This window comes from Grus americana, chromosome 1 (assembly GCF_028858705.1).
Source record: "Grus americana isolate bGruAme1 chromosome 1, bGruAme1.mat, whole genome shotgun sequence".
Lineage (NCBI taxonomy): Eukaryota > Metazoa > Chordata > Aves > Gruiformes > Gruidae > Grus > Grus americana.
Window position 1 is genome coordinate 185,989,916 of NC_072852.1, and position 21,930 is coordinate 186,011,845.

The 21,930-nt window shown below is 41.3% G+C and overlaps 1 protein-coding gene across 2 annotated transcripts in view; it reads right to left on the reverse strand.

The window, feature by feature from the left end:
- The window catches only part of EPSTI1 (epithelial stromal interaction 1), a 51,309-nt gene that overhangs the window by 22,808 nt on the left and 6,571 nt on the right, over positions 1 to 21,930 (reverse strand). The window contains exons 2-6 of one of the 2 annotated variants that reach the window (XM_054839564.1): positions 17,806 to 17,864; positions 14,883 to 14,966; positions 11,071 to 11,144; positions 10,352 to 10,435; positions 3,708 to 3,781 (exon numbers count right to left, since the gene is read on the reverse strand). In XM_054839564.1, the coding sequence (XP_054695539.1) occupies positions 3,708 to 3,781; positions 10,352 to 10,435; positions 11,071 to 11,144; positions 14,883 to 14,966; positions 17,806 to 17,864 (375 nt within the window). The remainder of the gene's footprint in view (positions 1 to 3,707; positions 3,782 to 10,351; positions 10,436 to 11,070; positions 11,145 to 14,882; positions 14,967 to 17,805; positions 17,865 to 21,930) is intronic. The other variant, XM_054839572.1, reaches the window with a different exon arrangement.

The following is a 21,930-nucleotide window of genomic DNA, read 5'->3' on the forward strand; positions in this document are numbered from 1 at the left end:
AAATCAAATAAAAGCACCTTACTAGGGAGCTGGGCTAAAACCTGATGGCGAGACATGCTACAGTTCAGGCAGAGATTCATACAGCCTGGACAGCATGCCACAGAGAAAAGCAAGTCATGAGGTGGCCATCCCTCATTGCTGTTTAAACGACATTTTTTGTGTCCTAACTAAAGAGAGATGTCCTGAAAAGTCCTGAGCCAGCCATCATCTTGATTCTCATTTGGAAAGATGGACACTCAGTCCTTTCCTCACAAGGATTAGCAATTGCAAAGTATGGACTACACAAGCATTCATTATCTTTTAATGCACTCTGACAGACACACAATCCCTACCACAGGCCACCAATGTAAAATGTATCCAAGACACCATTACTCAGAAGGAAGGACTCCATTTCATGTGTAAGTAGTTTCCAGTAGAAAAGTGCACATGTACTTTATTTTCAAGATCTGGTATCTGCAGAGGCAGAACCACAGCAATGCTATCGCTGATAAATCCCTGAGGTGTTTCTCCTCTGTTAGTACAAACCACAGCAACCCTGCCATGCAGCAACTCCCCCAGCCCAAAGTGTGCTCCTGTGTGCTGTTCAGGCTTTTTGTACACAGCTACTTTAGGAGATACCTTGTGGGTTTTGTCCATTTTAGTCACCTAACAGAGCTTGAGTCCACCTGGGTCAGAGGAGCTGGTGATCCCAAAAGACTTACAGACTTTTCCACAGAGCTCTGCATGTGTGTCTAGACCTCATTCTCACAAGACACAAACACATATTCAAGCAACTGTGATAACAAATGTAGTTGACTTTCAAGGGCTAGTTGTACACAAAGAAGCTAACAAGGCTTTCAAGAGATGGGAAATAACTATTCTGCAGATGGTGGACAAGGCTGCAGACAATTGTTCCTTTTGGCATTCACTTACTTCATGTTACACCCTTTGAAAGGGTATTTCAGTGAGAATTTCCTGGTTTTAATAGTGACAGGGATTTAATCGGAACAACGAATTTCTGGGCAGCATCATACTTTATTGTCAGAGTATGTTAATGACACAACAACCTTAAGTGCCTTTCCATAACAAATAGAAGCTGCACTTCTTACAAGAGAGGTACTGATTGGGCTGTACCCCATAGAGGCAGATATAGCTAGAGGTGGTGATCAATTTTAAAAGGTTTCCCAGCTAATGACACTGCTGGTAGGCATTGATCTCCTCAGGAAAATTGTGATGTTGCAGCTACAGATGCTTACAGAGAAGAGACTAACAAGGCAGCTTATCTTTTGAAATGGTTCCACAGGCCATGACTTTGCAGAGGTCATTGCTTTGTATGCAGCTCATGACTTTCCTTTCCTTCTCTCCAAGCAAGCAGAAAAGGAGATCAAAATACTCTAGCAGAGACAGTGAGGAAAGGGGCACAACCTCATATTTGTTCTTTTCGCCTCTAGACATAGCCTTTTAGATGATGGAAGTAATGAGTCACTCATTTTTGCACAGTATGCAAAAGCACGGCTTTAAATACCAAGCACTCTTCTGTGAACATGTCTCTAATAACCAGCAGTACATCAGTAAAGTTACTTTACAAGATCTGAGATGTTGCACAGTTATCTTCCCATCACTACTGGATGTTGTGCTCCATAATGCAATATCTTAGCAATATGACCTCAACAACATCTGGTGGTAAATCCATTACTGCCCAAGACTCCTCTTCCTTTGCCCACCGGAGGATTCCTTTGGTCCAGAGAGGGCACTAGTGTCACTTTGTATAGCATGGGAGGTTTTTGGTTAACCAATATTGAGTTCACTGTGGGTAGGTTTTCAGCTCACTTCCTTCAGGTGCAGTATCTACAGGGCCCTCCTGGTGTATGTTCAATACATAGTACACACAAATAATCTGCTTACAGTTGAACATAATCTCGAGCAATGCAGCTCGACAGTCCATCTTTACCTTCAATCACATCAGTCACTTTGGTTTCCTAAGGTGACACCACTTGAACGCTCACAAAGTTCTCTTAAACCAGTGGACAGAACATCCGCCAGTCAGTCTCTTTCCCAGTGGCCAAGTAGCCTGGGATCCTGCATCACCTGGGGACCAACCGACTGCCCACATGAAGGTGTTTCAGAGGGTTTGGACCTGCTTTTGACAGAACCAAGCTTACTTTTAATGGAAAAAGTGCTGATCAGCAAAATTCATTTCACCCTAAGCAAAAAAAGGTACAGACAGGGAAGGTGAGGGAAAGGAAGAGATATGTCTCTGTTCATAACTGAATAAGCCTTAAGGCAAAAAAAACCCAAACAGATTAAGTGTGAAGATAAGAACCCTGACAATCCCCTTAGGAAAAAGCAAGTCACATAACTGAGGACCCTGCTCTGAAAACATCTGATGAGGTTGTTCTTGAGTTAGGCTCAAAGAGCATAAAGGTGTCTAGTCTGTCAGAAACAGACAGAGATCTAAAGCTGGGTCTTCAGAAATCCTGAGGAATCAAGGTTTGTCTGTGGGAAATCTACACTGGAACAAACAGAGGACAAACAGCAGGCAAAATACCAATATCTAGAGACAAACGTTGGCAATATATTTAAGGAAAGAGCTGTACCTAAAGCCAAACGGGAAAAAAATAAAAGGAAAAAGACAAGAAAGGCTGAGATCAGTAAGAAAGCAGTAAAATGTCTATACATTAGAGAACAGAGTCTGGACAAATGATGAAGGAACTGGAGCTACTCGCCTGGGACAAAAGTGACTCCTTTAAAGGTCACAGAGGAGGAAAGAGCAATCAATCATGCTGAGAACACAGGTGAGTAATTTCAGGAGCCAAAGATAAAAAAAGGTAAAGGTGACTAAACAGCATTGTGTGCTAATTAAGTGATAGAATTGGTTTGGATTAGTTAAAAATAAATAAATAGGGTAGAGTGAACTGACATGGCAGGAAATTCACTGCCAATGGAATTAATTATGTCAGGAATTAAGCCATATCTAAATCTGACATTAAGGAGGTATTCTTGGGAAACAGGTCTTCACAGCAGATCTCTATATTTAAGCTGCAGGACTATGCTAAATATAGGAAGTCCTCATTATTTCCATGTGGGTTAGATTTCTTTACTAGTCACTAAAATAAATGGGCAGAGATGTAATTTAGATCCTGTTTTGATAATTAGTCTTGGATTGAATGATCACATATTGATTCAGTTAGAGAAAGAAAGCACAAAGTCATTCTATAATTCACAGTTTTCATTTCGAAGTGTATGTTTTGAGAAGCTAAGAAAAATCTACTGAACCAAATTGCACACAGAATGGACGAAGCTTGGAGTATTTCACAGAATCACAGAGTGGTTGAGGTTGATTGGTTGGAAGGGACTTCTGAAGGTCATCTTGTCCAACTTTCTGTGCTCAAGCAGGGCCACCTAGAGCCAGTTGACCAGAACTTTTTAATATCTCCAAGAATGGAGACTCCACAACACCCCTGGGCAACCTGTGCCCATAGTCATTCACCCTCACAGTAAAAAAGTGTTTCCTGATGTTCAGGAGGAACCTCCTGTGTTTCAGTTTGCGCCCATTGCCTCTTGCCCTGAAGTCAAAAGTTTCAAGTCAAAATGTGAAAAAACAGCAACAGAAGCCAAACCCTTCCTAAGCCCCAAATCAGACAAAAGCAAGCAAGCAAGCAAACAAACCCAAAACAGAAGGACAAGCAGATGAGGGATTTAGGTAATAAGTTTCAAATTTTACTCACTAATATTGATCTTCAAGGAACATCTCTTTTCTTTGCATTTCTTCTTTCCTTTTTTTAACTTCAAGTCTCTCTGCCTACAGCATTGAAAACAGGAAAACATACTTGAAGTTTCCAGTAAGCCAGAAAAAAATATTGATTATTTCAATCCAAGTATTTCAATATTCTGCTTTTCAAAACAACTACAGTAGCAGTTAGGTACAGAAGTGACCCAATCCCAAATTTAAAAGGGTTCAAGCATGACCAAACAGATCCTAGTAAACTCATCTGAAAGAGAAAACCGCACTGTGCTCCTGCCAGACCCATCTATCCTCAAAAAGAGCCTCGTGTGCCTTTGCATTTCTCACACCACAGCACTGTTGAGGTCATCTCTCAGTATAACTGATGCAGCTTTGATTCTAGTAAGAAAGTAGACAACATGAACCACCACACCAAAACAGATGATAGTCTTGTAGCACAGTGATACACATACATGTTGCTCTGCACATAGACCTGTGGCCTTCATGAGTGTCGGTACTGGCCAGCTGAATGCATATTAAGATGGACAAAGGTGAGAGGCATTGGTATTTAACCAGTGTGATTCTGTCTCAGGTACCATGCCCAGTGCAAGGGTCAACCAAAGCCTTGACACACAAAACTCCTGTGGAAATCTGGATACTACACAAGTGATTAAGTCCCTTAACACAAAATTGCACATAATTTCCAGTGGAAAGGTTGTCTAAGCTGCCCCACTCCCCAAATTCAAGAGGGATAAAATGTTAAAATAAAACAGAAACTAGACAACTTGCTGCAGCAGCAATATGTAGCTCAAGCTAAATTCCAATCAAAAGGAGGCCAGTCAATTCTCTTTTTTTGACACACAGGCAGGTGTAGGTGTAGGTAGGTCCAGTGGGAAAAGCAGTCAACAAGCAGTTCAGTGTATTAAATGTACAAATCAAGTGCTGAAACCAGGATTTCAGCCCTGCTATATTTTGAACACAAGCTCCAACATTGCAGTTGGTGGGGGCATGCTCCAACAAGAGCTCCCACCCAAGCTTCACAACGACCAGTGCATTGAGCAACCCGCCACCCTGGACTGTCACTCTACTCATCCTCCACCCTCAAAATGAAAAAAAGTGTTTGGTAACCCAGCAACCAGATATTGCTCTAAACGAAGTGCCCTGGGAATTTCAGACAATACCTTGCAAAGACGAGAAGGGAGCTGTAACTAGGAATGGCACATTTGGTCAGAGCCCCAAATCAGGGAGAGGACACTGTACCTGAGTGGAAGGATTGTGCAAGACCAGATAGAATGGGGGTGGGTGTGTGTAAGGGGGAAAGTGGTGTTAAGAACAGGGCTGTAACCCCCACTCTCATCGTTTTCTTCCTGTCCTGCAATCAATGACATTTCAGAAAAATTACAATTCTACTGGCAGTTACTCAATTACTTTGCCTTCAGTGATTTCAGGGTGAGTATTTTTTAACTGGATAAAGAATGACTGTCTGGAAGAGATTTGCAAAACAAGTGCAAATTCCTTCTCGGCATGGATTGGATTAAAAAAAAAAAATCCTGTCAGATGTCTGTAGATAGGAAAAGAGCCACTATGTTGTGTAATGATATAAACTGTTGGAAGGCAAATGACTTACAAGTTTTTTGGAAAAAGGCAATGGGAAAATAAACAAAGATGAATCTCTGAATAAGGTGTCCCGTTACTCAGTCATTTGATACGATGAGACAGTGGTAGAAAGTATGAAGTACTGATGCAACTAAAAAAAATAATCAAACTCAAGTAAGGGATATCACCTCACAGTATAGGTAAATTTTGATAGTGCTCGAGGGATATCTTGTTTGCTCCTAACCCCTCCACCCAGAGACAGATGATTTTTCAGGCAGACGACTCCCACCCATCTGTGCAACTTAACAATTTACAGGGAAAGAAAGGAAAGAGGAAGAAAGGAAATCTGATGGCATCTATTATTGTCAAAGTTGATGCTGATACCCTCAAGACACCAGTAATAGCTCCCAGACTTTTCTCCACCACTGCTCAACACTGAAAGCTGATGCCTTCACCTCTGAAAAAGCATTTGACGTGGGATCCACAATCATATTGCAAGGATCCTGAAAGTTCAAATCCAAAGCTCACCAGAGTTGCTGTGGTGTAGCTCCTAGCTAGAACAACATGGTTATATTAACTTTGATAAATACAATCCATCAATATCACCCCTGTCTCCCACTAGATAAAAAAGAAGGAAATATCCTACAGCTATTCTACCACCAGAATGGTGCCTGAAGAAAACTCCAGCATATTGAAATTATTTACTTACGGCTGGTGTGACTGCTTTCTACTCTGGAGGTTTACCCAGGGACCCCTGCTTAGGGCACATACAAATGACAGGCAACGGGACTGGCACTTTCTCTAACTAATGACAATCTATCAATAGGCATTGCCAAAGCACTCCACATTTGGCACTGCCTTCAAAAACAAAGCCAAGAGTGGAACAGCTGTGATATTGAAGGTAAACATGTTGAAAAGCATCAGCAGAAGGTCTGTAAAGTGCCTGGTTTTAACAAATTCCTGAACAAGGCCATTCATGCTGATTAACACAGTCAAATTAAAGAGCACATGATTTGATAAAGAATAAAATGAAATTACAGTTTATTCGAAATAGGACAGTTTCTAAAGATGGCAGGATTGTTACTGTGTAATGTAAGAGCAAAAGGAAGTAAGTTGCACATGGTAGAATTACACTGAGCCTTTTGACTTCAAATCTTTCAAATCTTTCAATATTTAGTCAAGATTTGGAATACAGAAGAAAAGGCTAAAGACAGGATAACAGGCACAACCATTGAATGACAGGAAACAGAAATATCCAGTGCACTGAAGTTATGCTATTTTGTGCACAGCACAAATGCAGAAAGCTTAAAATACAAGAATCATAGAATCATAGAATCTTAAATGTTGGAAAAGACCTCTGAGATCATCAAGTCCAACTGTCAACCCAACACCACCATGTCCACTGAACCATGTCCTGAAGTGCCACATCTACACGTTTTTTGAACACCTCCAGGCATGGTGACTCCACCACCTCTCTGGGAAGCCTGTTCCAATGCCTGACCACTCTTTTGGTGAAGAATTTTTTCCTAATATCCAATCTAAACCTCCCCTGATACAACTTGAGACCATTTCCTCTTGTCCTTTCGCTAGTTACTTGGGAGAAGAGACCAACACCCACAACTATCCAGAAGCCAACTATCCAGAAGAAGTCAACTATCAGGCACTTGTTTATTTTCTTGGGAACTTTGACAGTCCTTTCATCCAAGAGACTCAAAGGAAGTTATGGTTCAGTCTGGGCAAAATCTGTGAAAGGCTGCACAAAAGATACTAAACTGCAGATGCCTGCTACTAATTAGCAAATAATAATAATAATGCTACTTCCCATGAACTCCCACACTTTTTCCTACACATCTCAGCACTAGGGACAAATACAGAAATAGGGACTCCCCTGCTAACGTTACAAAGTCTCTCCAAAATTATTTCAGTGAGCACTCAGTGATCACTAGATTTGAAGTATATCCAAACTCATGCACCCCAGGGTTATCACATGAACAAATCGAAGCAGCCCCAGTTCAAACTGCCTGACATAGAGCATACGTGATCCCAAATCGCATTCAACTACTACACATGGAGACCCGAGTACCAGTTCAAACAAACTGGTCCTGTGGAACACAGGATGAGGGGGGAGGATCCACCTCTCCTCTCTCTGGGAGCTGGAGAGAGACAATGTAGGTGCCAAGAGCGTTGGTATTCCAGTACATAACCTCATGGTTAATTAAAGAATGACAGAGACAAGCAGGTGGACTCATACAGATGGTAAGGCAGACCTTCCACATTTGGGTACTGCTTTGGCAGACACCCAGTTTTCTCTTGGTCACAAAGATAATGGAAGAACGGATACTGCTTTTCTCTTTAGAATAAGCATTAAAGCAGTAACATAAACAGATGTAAGCACTAGCTTACAGTACATTATCCTTGCAATTGAGGAAGAACTGAGCTGAGTACCAGCACCCATTATAGTCATGACACATTAGTCTGTAGGGCTTCATCATTCATGTTTGTTGGCAAAGTAGCTCTCCAGCTCCTAAAGTTTCAGAGCCTCTGCTGATAAAGCCAGCTAGCCATTATCTCCTTTCAGACCGTCAGACAATTCATCTTTTATTGAATGAATAATAACCTTGATCAAAAGAAGGACTGGCCAGCAAGAAAAGGTGGCTTCTGAATTTGCAGAAAGACATGCTTTCAGCTGATGACCTGCAGGCGCAGTTGCCTACAAACCTAGCACTTCAAAATAAAAAAAAAAAGTTCCTCTCCTGCAGTAACGAGGGCCCAATGTTGACCCTACAGTAGTAGTTTTTTAGGATCCTTTTCCTGTCATCCCTAGCTTTCAGGAGCCTTTCATCTGCAGGCAGGGTGAGATAGCCAAATCAACACCTTTTAGTGGCTTTCCAGCATGCTTTTCTTAAATGCAAAGTTGAGTAAACATCTTCCAAGCAGGAATCTTCATCAGCTCAATCACTATTGTGGAAGACAACCCGAATAAACAAACTCAAATTAAGAGTTCCCTTGCATGCTCCTCTGTTTTGTTTGTTTATTTGTTTTGTGGGTATATGTTTGTTTATTCAAATTAAACAGTCTGTTTGGCAAAGATGTTTGCCATGATGTTGCATTCTCCTTTAGAAGAAACTGATAGTTACAATTTTACTATCTACAACATCTATAAAGATTTTATAATCTGTGGGAGTGAAGGTAAGGAAATTAAAGAGCATGAAAACAAAACTGATACATCAATATATTTTCTAGATGTAACTATAAATTATAGCAGTCTTGCAACATTTCTCTTGTCCAATGCCCCTGGGCAAACAACATATATTTAATAGGTGAATAAAATATAATTAATCCCCTTTCTACCATTGCTATCATCACTGCTACTGGAGCTATACATGAGCTGGTAACTGTTAATGATATTTTCACATGATAATATTTATTTCATCGGTGAGCTACCGTGTATGGGCTTATCCCCAAAGACTAATGCTAACCACTGAAAGACTGGGAACAGACTAACCCTTACCTAGAGGCAATTAAGGCTATTTTTGTTTATGCATGTCCTTGTACATTATCCAGTAGTGCTGATTTTTTAATTAATTCCCAGCATTCAGCTTCTGCACAGAAAATCGTTTTTATTGTTGTGGAGACAAAACTTGCAAACCTGAAATCTCCCTTTCTCTCATTACTACGGTGCACATCAGTATCATGCTCCCCCTCTTTCTTTTCTCATTTAAATTCCACATTATAATCTCAACCGAGTGCTACTTCGTTTCCACTAAGGAGACATGAATGAACTTTTACAAAGGTTTATGCAGCACACAGGATGAGAAGATGCTTTGTGAGAATTACTAGAAAAAAAACAAACAAGCACGCAAAATAAAACTGAAGATTTGAAAGTGAGCTATTGTTGGTGTCAATATATGGCCAATACTAGAAGATAAAGTGATCTTACATATTAGTGATTCATCTGGGTGTACCCCCCAAGAGGGGCTGGAGTGGCATCTGAATTTCAGGGTGCACTCAGCACAATGCAGATAAAGCATTGGCTTTGCCTCAGTCTTCACTGGCAAGTGCTTGAACCACACTGCCCAGGTCACAGAAGGCAAAGGCAGGGACTGGGAGAATGCAGAACCACCCACAGTAGGAGAAGATCAGGTTCGAGACCTTCTAAGGAACCTGAAGGTGCACAAGTCCATGGGACCTGATGAGATGCATCCACAAGTCCTGAGGGAACTGGTGGATGAAGTGACTATGCCACTCTCCATCGTATTTGAGAAGTCGTGGTAGTCCAGTGAAGTTCCCACTGACTGGAAAAGGGGAAACATAACCCCCAGCTTTAAAAAAGGAAAAAAGGAAGACCCAAGGAACTATAGGCCAGTCAGTCTCACCTCTGTGCCTGGCACGGTCATGGAGCTGATCCTCCTGGAAACTGTGCTCAGGCACATGGAAAATAAGGAGGTGATTTTGGTGACAGCCAACACGGCTTCACTAAGGGCAAATTGTGCCTGACAAATTTGGTGGCCTTCTATGATGGGGTTACAGCATTGGTGGATAAGTGAAGGGCAACTGACGTCATCTACTTGGACTTGTGCAAAGCATTTGACACTGTCCCGCACGACATCCTTGTGTCTAAATTGGAGAGACATGGATTTGACAGATGGACCACCAGGTGGATGAGAAATTGGCTGGATAGTTGCACTCAAAGAGTTGTGGTCAATGGTTCGATGTCCAAGCAGAGATTAGTGACGAGTGGTGTTCCTCAGGGGTTGGTACTGGGACCGGCACTGTTTAACATCTTTGTTGGCTTGAGAGGTGGGCCTGTGCAAACAAGTTCAACAAGGCCAAGTGCAAGGTCCTGCACATAGGTTAGGGCAATCCCAAGCACAACTACAGGCTGGGTGGAGAATGGATTGAAAGCAGCCCCAAGGAGAAGGACTTGGGGGTATTGATGTAGTCCAGGGCTACCATTTAATTTAATTAGCCTGTTCCAGGTAGTTCAGCAAAATCAAGCATCGAGACATGAACTTTGCTGTATGGCTCCAACTCTGCAGTAACCATGTTTACCTTTTCTCTCTGAATTGCTTTCTGTTTCAGGATTTTAGCTTCTTCAGCTGCCTTTTTTGCATTTACGTATTCTTCTCTCTTGTGCTGTATGACATAAACATAGAAAATTATTGTACATATGTATGTATACAAAGAACACATAAGGTAATAGGACTTGACTCCTGTACTCCACATCTTTCAAACCTAAAGTGTGTTTGAGGAAAGTTTCCAGAATTTAGTCTTAAAATGAGGCAGTGAATAAAGCAGGCTGTGCATCAGCTACTGCAACATCGGCTTTGTGAAGGCTGAGAAATCTAGGACTGATAAATAGGCATCCATGCAAGGAATCACACAGCTGATTGATAACTTACAGGCATTTATACCTTTTATAACAAGAACAACATTTCTACATAAGCACTGGATGGGGTGGTACATTGATCAATTAGTCGAAGTGTAGGCAGCATGCAGGAAGATACAGTGAGGCATATAAGTGGCTTTGCAATTGTAGTGGTTATCATTTTAGATATGATCTGCAATACATATTTGTTACTACATATTTATAGCCAGATTTCTCATTTTCTTTGGTGCGGAACATCTATTTCTAGTTTTCTGCTGCTTCCTTCAGGTTTCATGACTTTCTTTTGTCAAGCAGCTGTGAGTTCATTTTATAGCCATATGAAACACTTGATGAAAATTTTTTTGAGTTCTTAAAATAAACAAACAAATTTATTCCTCCTGACCTTTTGCTGGTATTTAGATTGTATGAGCATCATTTGCTGTTTTTGCCTTGCTTGAGCCTCTGATTCCTTTCCACCTTAAAAAAAAAAAGTATAAATTACATTTTACATGAGTGTTTTAAGTTCAAATGCCAGTCATTTCAGAACCGAGCAATATAACAGATTGGATGTATGCATATACAGGAAATTTTTCATAATTACAGTAGCTGTCTGACATTAAAGAGAATAGACAAGAGACCTTTTTGATAATTTTATCCATCCGTCAAAAGCACTAGCTTGTTATTTACAGAGCATCCACTGTATCATCCACTCTACCAGCAAATATGTCCTACAGTATATGATCAGTTTACTGAGGAACTATTCCATTTTCAGAAAATCAGTCATGCTTTGCAGATGAGTCTTCATTTTCAGATCCAGCTCTCCCCACCTTTGCTCAGTTTGTCACACACATATAAAGAGTCAGAAATTTTATTGCCAAAAAGTCTCTCTTTTATGAAATTTAGGAGCTTGGAGTCTCTGCCAGCTCTAATGGGATGCTATCATTTGAATATCTTCTAAGTAATGTCTTGGGGGTCAAAGAAGAATCCCCTTTCTGAAATGGAAATCAACACCTTTTCCCACAGACCTTATATTTATATCCAGGTAGCAGAAAGAGCCCTTTCCAAACGCACAGGGTCTCTTTTGAGAGCATCCAAAGCTCTGGCCATAATGTTCAGCCTTCAATTAAAACAAAACAAAACCACAAACAAAACAAATGAAAAAAAACCCCAAGCACACACAGAAGGTGATAATGGGTCTTAAGGGATGGAGGGAGTGGGTTTGATTCTATTATTTTGCTGTACTATTTTCCAAAGTATTTTCTTGCTTTGGGAAAGCAAATAATTCATTCCCTCGCTTGTTGCAAAAAAACCAACAGCAGCTCCCACCCCATTGTGAGCATGAGGGCTGTATTTTCACCCACTGATTTTCTGAGAAGTTCCCCACTATGTGACTGTTAATTCTACAGAAGCAGCTGGACCGATCTGTGCTACCTGAAGTGCCTGAAATGTCAGACAACTCTACCAGATCCTTCAGGACAGATCACCCTTCACTAAAAGCAGCTTTCTCCACTTACAAATGGAAGGTAACTAATCTTTAGGTGCCTTTGTGAGGTTCGGTGAATGGGAGATCAATTCCCTAAGTGTGGAAACATTTCTTTGCACACAAGTAACTCCATAAGATTAAGCTCTCAAGAAAGACTGACCATACGGTATACAAGCAATAAGCCTGCAGTAGCCATAAGCATACAGCTGTCATCTTATGAGGGTGGCTCCTCCCCAGGTCTAGGAAATAAAATTGCTACTAAACAAGTTTTGAAACCATTTGGATGCTTGATCTCTCTTTCTTTCTAGCCTTTTATTGGCAACATTTAACACTCTTGTGTTCACTGTACTTTTCTGCATGTACTGCTGGACATCAGCTCCAAATAAGTACTTTACTGATCATTATTAGCCATTGCCTACAGCCTTTTGGCCAGGTTTAATTCATTCAAGTTGGCTTGGCTGTCATGTGTCGGATATTTCACTGAAGTCAGAGTATGTCATGACTGGCTTAATATAATACGATCAAAAAAGAGTCCATTGCATTTATCAGGCATGATTTGTTTCTCCACTCATTGCTTATGGAGGCGGGTGGAACTTGCATCCTTCATTGCTCTCATCCCTCTGTGGTACCTGAAAGTTTGCCAGCCAAGTATTAGAGTTGAAATCCAGATTACTTATTTCCCTATGGAAAGTATGAACGTTAAAAACTCTCAACTTTAAGAATTCTCTGGTGATTTGGACTAGATGTGCAGTCTCTTAAAATCACTCTAAGAAAATAACATGGGATACTTTTTTTACCTTAATGAGTACCTACAGTTGTGAAATTAGAGATGCCACTTATATTTTTTTCTCCTTCCTTGAGCTCTCTTCTGTTCCAAATTTGTTCCTGTGGGAATTATAAGATCTAATAATCTTTGCACCTTACCTCTTTTCAGAGGCACTGAACATAGTGCATGTGTCTCAGTCTCCAGGGGTCTTTCTAAGTGGCAGCTAGACAGTGACTGAAGAGCTCATATAACCTCCTTGAATTCTTTCAGCTTTTTCTTGCTTTTTTTTTTTTTATTATTTCTCTTAATTTGCTTCTTTCCCAAGAAAGTTTTTAAATGCCATGGGACCAAACAAGTTAAGACTCCCCGCACTCAGTCACTGTGGGTTTGCCACCATGTGCCCCATCACGCAGCCAGCCTGCACACATTCTGTATAGACGCCACACACCAAAATTCTGTTTTCAGATTTCATTTTCTTCAGCAAAAAGCTCTGTGGTCCTCTTGAGACAGAAGTATGTCTTCCAGGAACTGCTCACAGGCAAGAAACAGCTAGTATGTATGAACTCACAAAGAGCAGGTCTAGCCACATGACTGCACACGATGGTGGGGATATAGGGCATTGCACCAACTTGCAGAGGTAGATTCACCACTGCAAACAACTGGGACTCAGGCTGCAGGGCAAAACAAACATGAGGGACCCGTATCACCTTGACCACAGAAACAAATCTGGGTTGGAGTCAGTTCAAATTCCTCTATCTCCCACCTGGTATCTATTTTTATACACAGTACACCACCCCAAACTTATCTTGTGTAGCATGGCAAAGAAAGAATAGTTCCCAAGTCAAGAGAGACAATAGCCTGCACTGTGCACCCCAAATTCTCCTATGACAGCCCAGAGAAGGAAGGGGGGGTCTAGATTTACAAAGCTATTAAAGGCATCATTATAATCATTCATTTTGTCAGAATGAATTTTGTCCCATTTCTATTAGTGCAGTTCCTCAAGGTCATCCCATTTTACTGTGCAGTACCCTCATCATGTTCTATATAGATGACGCTTTCAAGTTTTGTCTTGTCAGCAAGTTTCATCAGCTCTCTCCTATTTTTTGTGCCAAAGACATTAAAGAAAGATACTAAAACAAGATAGGTCTGAAGACTTGTACTTGAAAGGCACTTCTAATAACCTTCCCCTTGCTTCAGCACAACCTGTAGTCCTATTCTCTGTACAAGATTGAGGGTGGACTGGGGTTTTTTGGGGGGTCTTTTTTTTTAAAAAAAAACCCCTAATTTCCAAATAGATCTATATTAAATGCTTTGTGGTGGTTACAATTGAAGAGATCTGCTACGGTTTCTCTCACCTGTCTAGAAAAAAAGTTGGTCATATTATCAAACACATCCGTTCAAGGTGACCTAAGTTACTGTAGCTTTTTATCCTGTTTTTCATTAACCCATCTCTGTTGCTATTCTTATAAAATTGGTAATACACATGCACATTTAGCCTGCAAATCCCTGAAGCTGCAGGGATCACTTCTGCCTCTTCAGGAGCCAGACATCAGGAAAGCACGCGTACTGGCCCCTAACACAGAGGAATTTTTTTATGGGTACCTGGAGGGTCTCTGACACATGCTGTCCATCTACACACTAATGCCAAGTGTGCATCCTCTGAGAGACATTAACCACAGACAACGTCACCAGAAGGAGGGATAATCCACTTCTTTTTCCCAAATGTTAGCACAGATTTTCTGTACTGATCCTGACAGGTTTCTTGAGTGACAATATCTATGCTGTTTCATTTCAGAAACATCTTCATTGCCACGACCATCAAAGAGCACAGAGCACAGTAAGCTCATGTTAACCTTTATTGACACTGAATCTCTTCAATAAGTAGCATGTGAGAAAAAGTGAAAAATGTAACATGTCCTGGAAAATAAAATTTTGCAATTCATAATAGCTGATTTACAGGTCTTACCCAGTCTCTGTGGAGCCAACTTAATTGGCCCAGGCCTGTGCTCTTCCTTCCACCGCTCCAGGTCATCTAGCTCTTTCTTAGCAACTGAGCAGGTGCAAAAAGAAACAAATATGTTGATGTTAGAGGCAGCACTAAAAAGCAGGTAGTATCATTAATTGTATGTAGCCTTGAAGACCCATCCAGGAAAAGACAAAGTTTTTCTGAAGCGGCGCAGATAACCCTCAGGAGGTTACACAGTCACTGCAATGATCAACTAACAAGGCAATCATTTGCCTAACTCGAGACTGTATGGTGAGCAAACCCTAGGACTCAACCCTAAAAGCAAAACAAAAAACAGCTAAGGGACTGCTAATAGACTGCTTTTTAATCACTGAGAACCTGTAGGTAAATTCCACAGCATTTACTCCTACAGGTAAAGCAGACGTTGTTACAATTAAGATGCTATTGCTGCACGGAGGGAAATGCTTGTGGTGTAACGCTCCTCAGCAGGGAAATGAAGAATAAGTAATTTTCCCTCCCCGCTCCATGCTCCCTAAGTAAAAACAGGAGGAATGCACGATTCAGCTTCAGATTAAGACACTTCAACATAGGTGTCCACATGCGAGATGGGTGGCAAGCTCTCGGTGTAGTCAGTCTAGTCAATACAGCCAGGGCTGCCAGCCATATGCTCTAGGATGGCTGGTTGATTAAACTGCTCTCTGGAATCAACTGACATAGGAAAAAAAAATTCCTTTCAATAACAAGATGCACAAAGCCTATGGAAAGAGGAGTTGTGTTTAAGAGTAGTACCTCAGTTGCTCTAAGAGCTCAGTTCACTTACTAAATCCAACATGAACCATATTTTCTAATGGCAGGCTATGGCTATCAGACGCTAACACTGGCTCTCCTCTAACAAGATAAAGCCTGTTCCTGGGCAAGTCTCTAAAGAGGCCCAAGACAGACTACAGCTTGTTATTTCACCTTTAAAACAAGCGCTTAGACAGAGACTGGATTTGGTGAGACCCTATTTCTGCCAGTATCCAAGGCAGAAGTAACTTGGCATGCTTCAGACCTTGCATGCTGGTGGCACAAAGTGAAAGCAGATCTTTATTAGAGCAGCAGAGCTGCTAACACCTTTGTTGTTAGCGTCAGAGTCAGCTGCAAGATGATTTGCTTTTATTCCTCCTTCCAGAAGATTACGGTTTGGTTCAGAAGTCCATGTTCTTTCTTGCAACCAAAGGTAACGCAACCCTACACCAGCCTGCTGGTGAAGCATTTCAGCCAAACTCCTGATGTTTGAGAAGAAATGTTTTTATTGCACTGTTTCCTTGGGGGCTCAAAACGTGAAGAGTGCTGACTGACGCTCCTTCAGCTTTCATATCTTGTACAAATAAACAGTCAGGAGTGCACGACTGCAGTGCTTGGTCACCTCTGCATACAGAATTTATTTCACAGCTCTTTTGTTGTAATTTTTGGCAATGAAAGCTTTAACACATCTAATATTTCTGGTAGAAGTTCAGGGTGTTCCTGCTTAGCTACTTGCACCAGCAAGACTTGAAGCCAAGGAAAAGTGAAGACACTTTCCATCTAAAATGATCTTTCCCATCTTCATTTGCCATCCAGAGGGACCTTGACAGGCTGGAGAGTTGGGCCCGTGCGAACCGCATGAAGTTCAACAAGGCCAAGTGCAAGGTCCTGCATGTGGGGCGGCACAATCCCAAGCACAACTATAGGCTGGGCGGAGAATGGATTGAGAGCAGCCCTGAGGAGAAGGACTTGGGGGTATTGATTGATGAGAAGCTCAACATGAGCCGGCAGTGTGCGCTTGCAGCCCAGAAAGCCAACCGTGTCCTGGGCTGCATCAAAAGCAGTGTGACCAGCAGGTCGAGGGAGGTGATCCTGCCCCTCTACTCTGCTCTTATGAGACCCCACCTGGAGTACTGCGTCCAGCTCTGGGGGCCCCAGTACAAGAGAAACATTGAGCTGTTGGAGCAAGTCCAGAGGAGGGCCACGAAGCTGATCAGAGGGCTGGAGCACCTCTCCTATGAGGACAGGTTGAGAGAGTTGGGGTTGTTCAGCCTGGAGAAGAGGCGGCTTTGGGGAGATCTAATTGCGGCCTTCCAGTACCTGAAGGGGCCTACGGGAAAGCTGGAGAGGGACTGTTTATGAGGGAGTGTATTGATTAGACAAGGGGTAATGGGTTTAAGCTGAAGGAGGGTCAATTTAGATTAAATGTTAGAAAGAAATTCTTTACTGTGAGGGTGGTGAGGCACTGGAACAGGTTGCCCAGAGAAGCTGTGGCTGCCCCCTCCCTGGAAGTGTTCAAGGCCAGGTTGGATGGGGCTTTGGGCAACCTGGTCTGGTGGAGGGTGTCCCTGCCCATGGCAGGGGGGTTGGAACTAGATGATCTTTAAGGTCCCTTCCAACCCAAACCATTCTATGATTATATGATTCTATGATTAAAAGATCCACTCACAATCATTAAACAGAGATTCAAGAACCAACAGTGGTTCTAGTTGCTTTAGTCTCCACATGAGAGTATTTTGAAAAATATTTCTTATATTTTTCTTCTTTTTCCCCCTGACCCAGAGAGCATTCAAAGTTGGGTTGTCCAATCTGAATTCAATCCTGTAAAAGTGGGATAGAGCCAATTCCAGCTGAGTCTTGTAGAAGTCAGGTAGAATAGCTCCAGCACTGAAACTACCAAAAATCTTTTCCGCAACAAGACTTATTCTGCATGAAGTTTAGCTAGATGAGAAGTTAATCTTAAGAAAAGCCTACACGATGATGGAGAATCCTCATAGCACTGACTTTACTGTCACAGCTGCACATATAAAAGCATTGTAAAAATGAGGATAAAAGTTGCAAGGGCGATAAAGTACACAAACCCCTAAACTTATTCAAGTAGAAATAATGTATTGCCATATTAGACAACTCGACTTACTTTGCTGCAACTGGTTTCTTCTGGTTTCGTTTGGAGTTATCAAGACATATGGGCGAACACTAAAATGAAAGAAAACATTCTCTTATTTTTTCTGTCTACAGAAAACCAGGACTAGAAGGGGGTTCCTTCATCAGCAAGGTCAGTTTTCTGCTGTAGTAGCAAATAACTTCATATCAACACTGGTATTTATTTTGATTCAGGTCTTCAGGAATTTTTGGAAAATAGTCTAGAAATACTTGTTATATTTGGAGTTGGCTACAAATACCAAGGATAACATTTTCAGAATTTTTTAGCATAGTCTTCACTTTTCTTATACAAGTCTCGCTCTAGACTGCTGACCTAAAGTCTCAGCCATTTCAAATCACTTCCTTGAATCAAAATGTTCCATGTGGTAGACAACTACTTCCAAGCTTGCTCAAGCACAGTGGAAGACCATTGTCTACTGGGAAGAGCACTAGTGCTGGCAGTCCCACCCCATACCTCGAAGGCACCAAGTGCCTTGTGGATTTAGGCAGCCTACCCAAGAGTTGTCCAAGGAGCATGCAACATTGTACAGTTTGTGACTTGCTCTCAGCCCGAGCTTCAGTTTCCTTGTCAGCCTTGCATTTGTCAGGCACCAGGAATTCCTTGGGCATATTTATCTTGCTGTCATGCCTAAGGTGCCACTCAGTGAATCAGGACAAAGGCCCTGTTTTGCTAGACTTAATTCAAAATGTGGTTGCTGTCTCAAGGAGCTATCAATCTAACATGACAGCAAAGAAGCAGGACAGGGTTGAGAGTGTATTAGAGACTTGAGGTGATCAAAAGAGTGATGAAAACATGTCAGTTCCACTTGGAGAAAACAAAGGATTTTATCTACACGGTGTATTGTCTGGGCATGAGTTTACGCTGCTCCCGCTCAGCAGAAGTTAAGCCACCGGGGTGCAGGTTTACCAGAAATGCACTAAGTAGTAGTTGGCTCCACATATCAGAGTAAGCTCACATCTCTCTGCAGCACTCAGCAGGGTTTTATCTGCACACATGGGCACAAATATTTCATCTGACTTCATCGCAGGGAAGGCCCAAGGAGAAGAGCAGAAAACAAAGAATAATGAGGGGCAAAGACTGAGCCTCTTAAAAGAAGAAAGGGCCACAGGGGGTGGCTACAGGACAAGTTAGGAAGCAGAGACAGCACAGTTGGCTGTGAAAAAGTAATGAGAGAATGAGGCCTGAGACTAAGGCTAAAAAGGGGAATGAAAATAATGCAAAGAGATCAAAGTGCAAAAAGCTGCCTGCTTTATTATCACTGTAATTCAAGGTTTGAGAAGGAAAGTATTTATATCCAATTACCTCTTTCTCTTTGAAGACCTATTCTAGGAGGATGTGGATTAATTTATGAGATTAAACTAGTAAAGATAGAGCTGTGAGCTTTAATGGTGCCATTTAATATGATCCTTTCCCTTCAAGCCAGCTTACTCTGGTGCCCGTGAGACTGTTCTTCACCTCTCCACCGAATCCCAGACCCTCCAACATTCAGGGCACAACTGCAACAGCTGCTTAGAAGAAGTTTTGACAATTCATCTTGCTTATAGCACAACATTCCCCAACACCGATGGGTTTTCAGATTTTTCTTTATTTGACTGAGTAGCAGCATTTACAATTTATCCCAAACTGCCTTTGACAAGGTGCTGTACAGTTTATCCGTTTCAAGAATTTTTTTAGTAGTTCTTCTTGGCTGTTTCAGGTATTAAAATCATATTTCTCTCAAGTTCACTCATAAAAATTATTAAGTACCTTTTACACTCCCCTCCCTTTTTCAGTTAAAAAAATGGCTGGAATTGTAAGTTGCAAGACTACGTATTTTTCCCCCAAAAAAACCATCAGTGCGGCTCAGACATCCCACTGCTTCACAGCACTAGAGGGCAGAAGAGTTTTTATATCATTAGATGTACTTTGATGAGTTCAGGTTTTGTTTGGTTCTGTTTTTTTTTTTAAATTAGGAATCAAATTATAAAGAAAGCAGGGAACCTCTGCGGATCTGCACATGTATGAGAAATCACGATATCAAATCCAGCCCTTATGCTATGAATCACTTCCTTTATCTGCTTTTGCTTTTTGGCTGGAAGGCTTTGAGTCCAGCAGGCCAGCTGGGGGCCACTCTTCTGATATCTGACCATGGTCATTATCCAGGAGCTCTGAAGGACGGCACATGAAATATAGCAATCAGTTTATGAAAGGGGTAGAGGTGACATTACACTTACCATCAGGGAAATCTCTGCTCTGTCTTCCAAAGAGCAACGTTAAGATTCATTGTGGTTAAAAGAGTGCTTACTTAAAGGTCAGTTTGGTTTCCATGTTATTGAAATAAAGGAAAAATTAAAATAAAATGAGGATTTCAAGTCTACAGTGGGGGAGGGAAAGGAAGAACAGGAACTGCATGCTTTGTTTTAGTCCAAGTTTAAAAAAAAAAAAAAAAGAGCATTATTGAGTTTATCTAATTGTATGGTGTTCACCTGGGTCTCTGGAAAAATAGACATGTAAGAGTGTAGCTTTGGGTACTGGGATCGGGGGGAGGAAGAGTGAACCCATGGTAAACTTGTGGGGTGGGTGAAAAGCTGGGTATAAACTGGTCCTTGCTTTTCAAGCCTACAGCACGAGAGGAGCCAGATGAGCTGTTGCCTGAGAGACTCCATCTGCCCTACCAGTTCTAATGCTAAAATTAAAATCCACACCTAACATCTCTCATTTTCTTGAGATTTCTTTTTTTCAAGGAAAGAAAGTTAATGCAAAACCCCACCATCAGCTTTCACCTTGTGTTTTAGCCAGTTTGCAGGATATTGCATGTCATTTCTTTGTTCACACAAAACCTCTGATCCAGTAAAGCCTATAAAACCCGCTACAGCCTGTCAATTTAATATTCCAGTCAGTTTCTGAGTTGCCACAGTAGCCATAAGTCTGGAGCAAATTATCCTACTTACCTGGGTAGCAATTAAGGAAATGTGAAGATTTGAAGCTATCAGTGATGTGCAGACTTTTTGTACTTTATACCAATATACAAAGTGCTTAAAAATGCACAATCAGAAAATATGCTGAAGAATTTAACTTTTCAGGCCTAATAATGATTCTTACTGTTATATGACTTAAGCCTATCTTTGAGGTAGGGTTGTTTATAAATAAAAATACAGAACTCACTGAAGGAGGGGGGGGGAAGAACATCTTATCCAGATCATAGCTCTTCAAAAATGAGAAACAAATCATCTTCTACCTTTATAGATCATATTAATCTTGATAAGACCTTTTTTGGTTTATTTTCTCCATAGAAAATGGGAATGTATTGACTAATTACACAGACTGAACAGACATTAACGAGAGTAAGAAAGTTAAAACCCAATAAGAGAATGTATTTGTATTGAAATAAAAACAAAAAGCAACCTCATACGATTTTTCAAACGACAGACATCGAATACCACAGTAGTGGGAATACAAATACCCATCTAACAATATACATAAATAGATAGATATAGAAATCTTTCAGTCAGGAGAAACATGTAATACAGTCATAGAAAATCTGCAAAGATAGTTTACAGTTTGAATGATCAGCAACACAGAGAACACCATGTCTGCAATCTTAAATTCTTAAGCCTGTGTGTAACTGCCTATCTAACTAGCACTGCTGGAGGGTAACGCTTTCAATGCTTTCAGGGTACAGACCATAGAAAGCTTTGTTCTACTTTCTTTTTGATTTGTATAAAACAGTTTATTTCTAGAATTGAATAAACACATGAGAACTGCCGTTCACCATTGATGTTTTTTGCAGAGCTGTGCCCTTCAGTTTTTCCTCAAGCTTGCTCCAGCCACCTACCACTGGGGAGCCTTCCAAATGAAGTGTGAAATAGTTTAAAGAGTTACAAAAGTAATGGCTGTTATAAACTATTTCCAGTTCCACTGTGTTTTATACTGCGGGTGCATCGGTACATGAATGCCACAAAGCTGAAAGCTAAATATTTCGCTCTGCTGGGCAATGTGCTCTCTGTAAGAGACAGAAACCACGGAGAATGTAGTGAGAGCAACACAAATAACTAAAACTTGAGGAAAAGACCTGGGCAGGTTCTGTCTGGAGAAAGGACTCAAGGGAAGATATAGGTG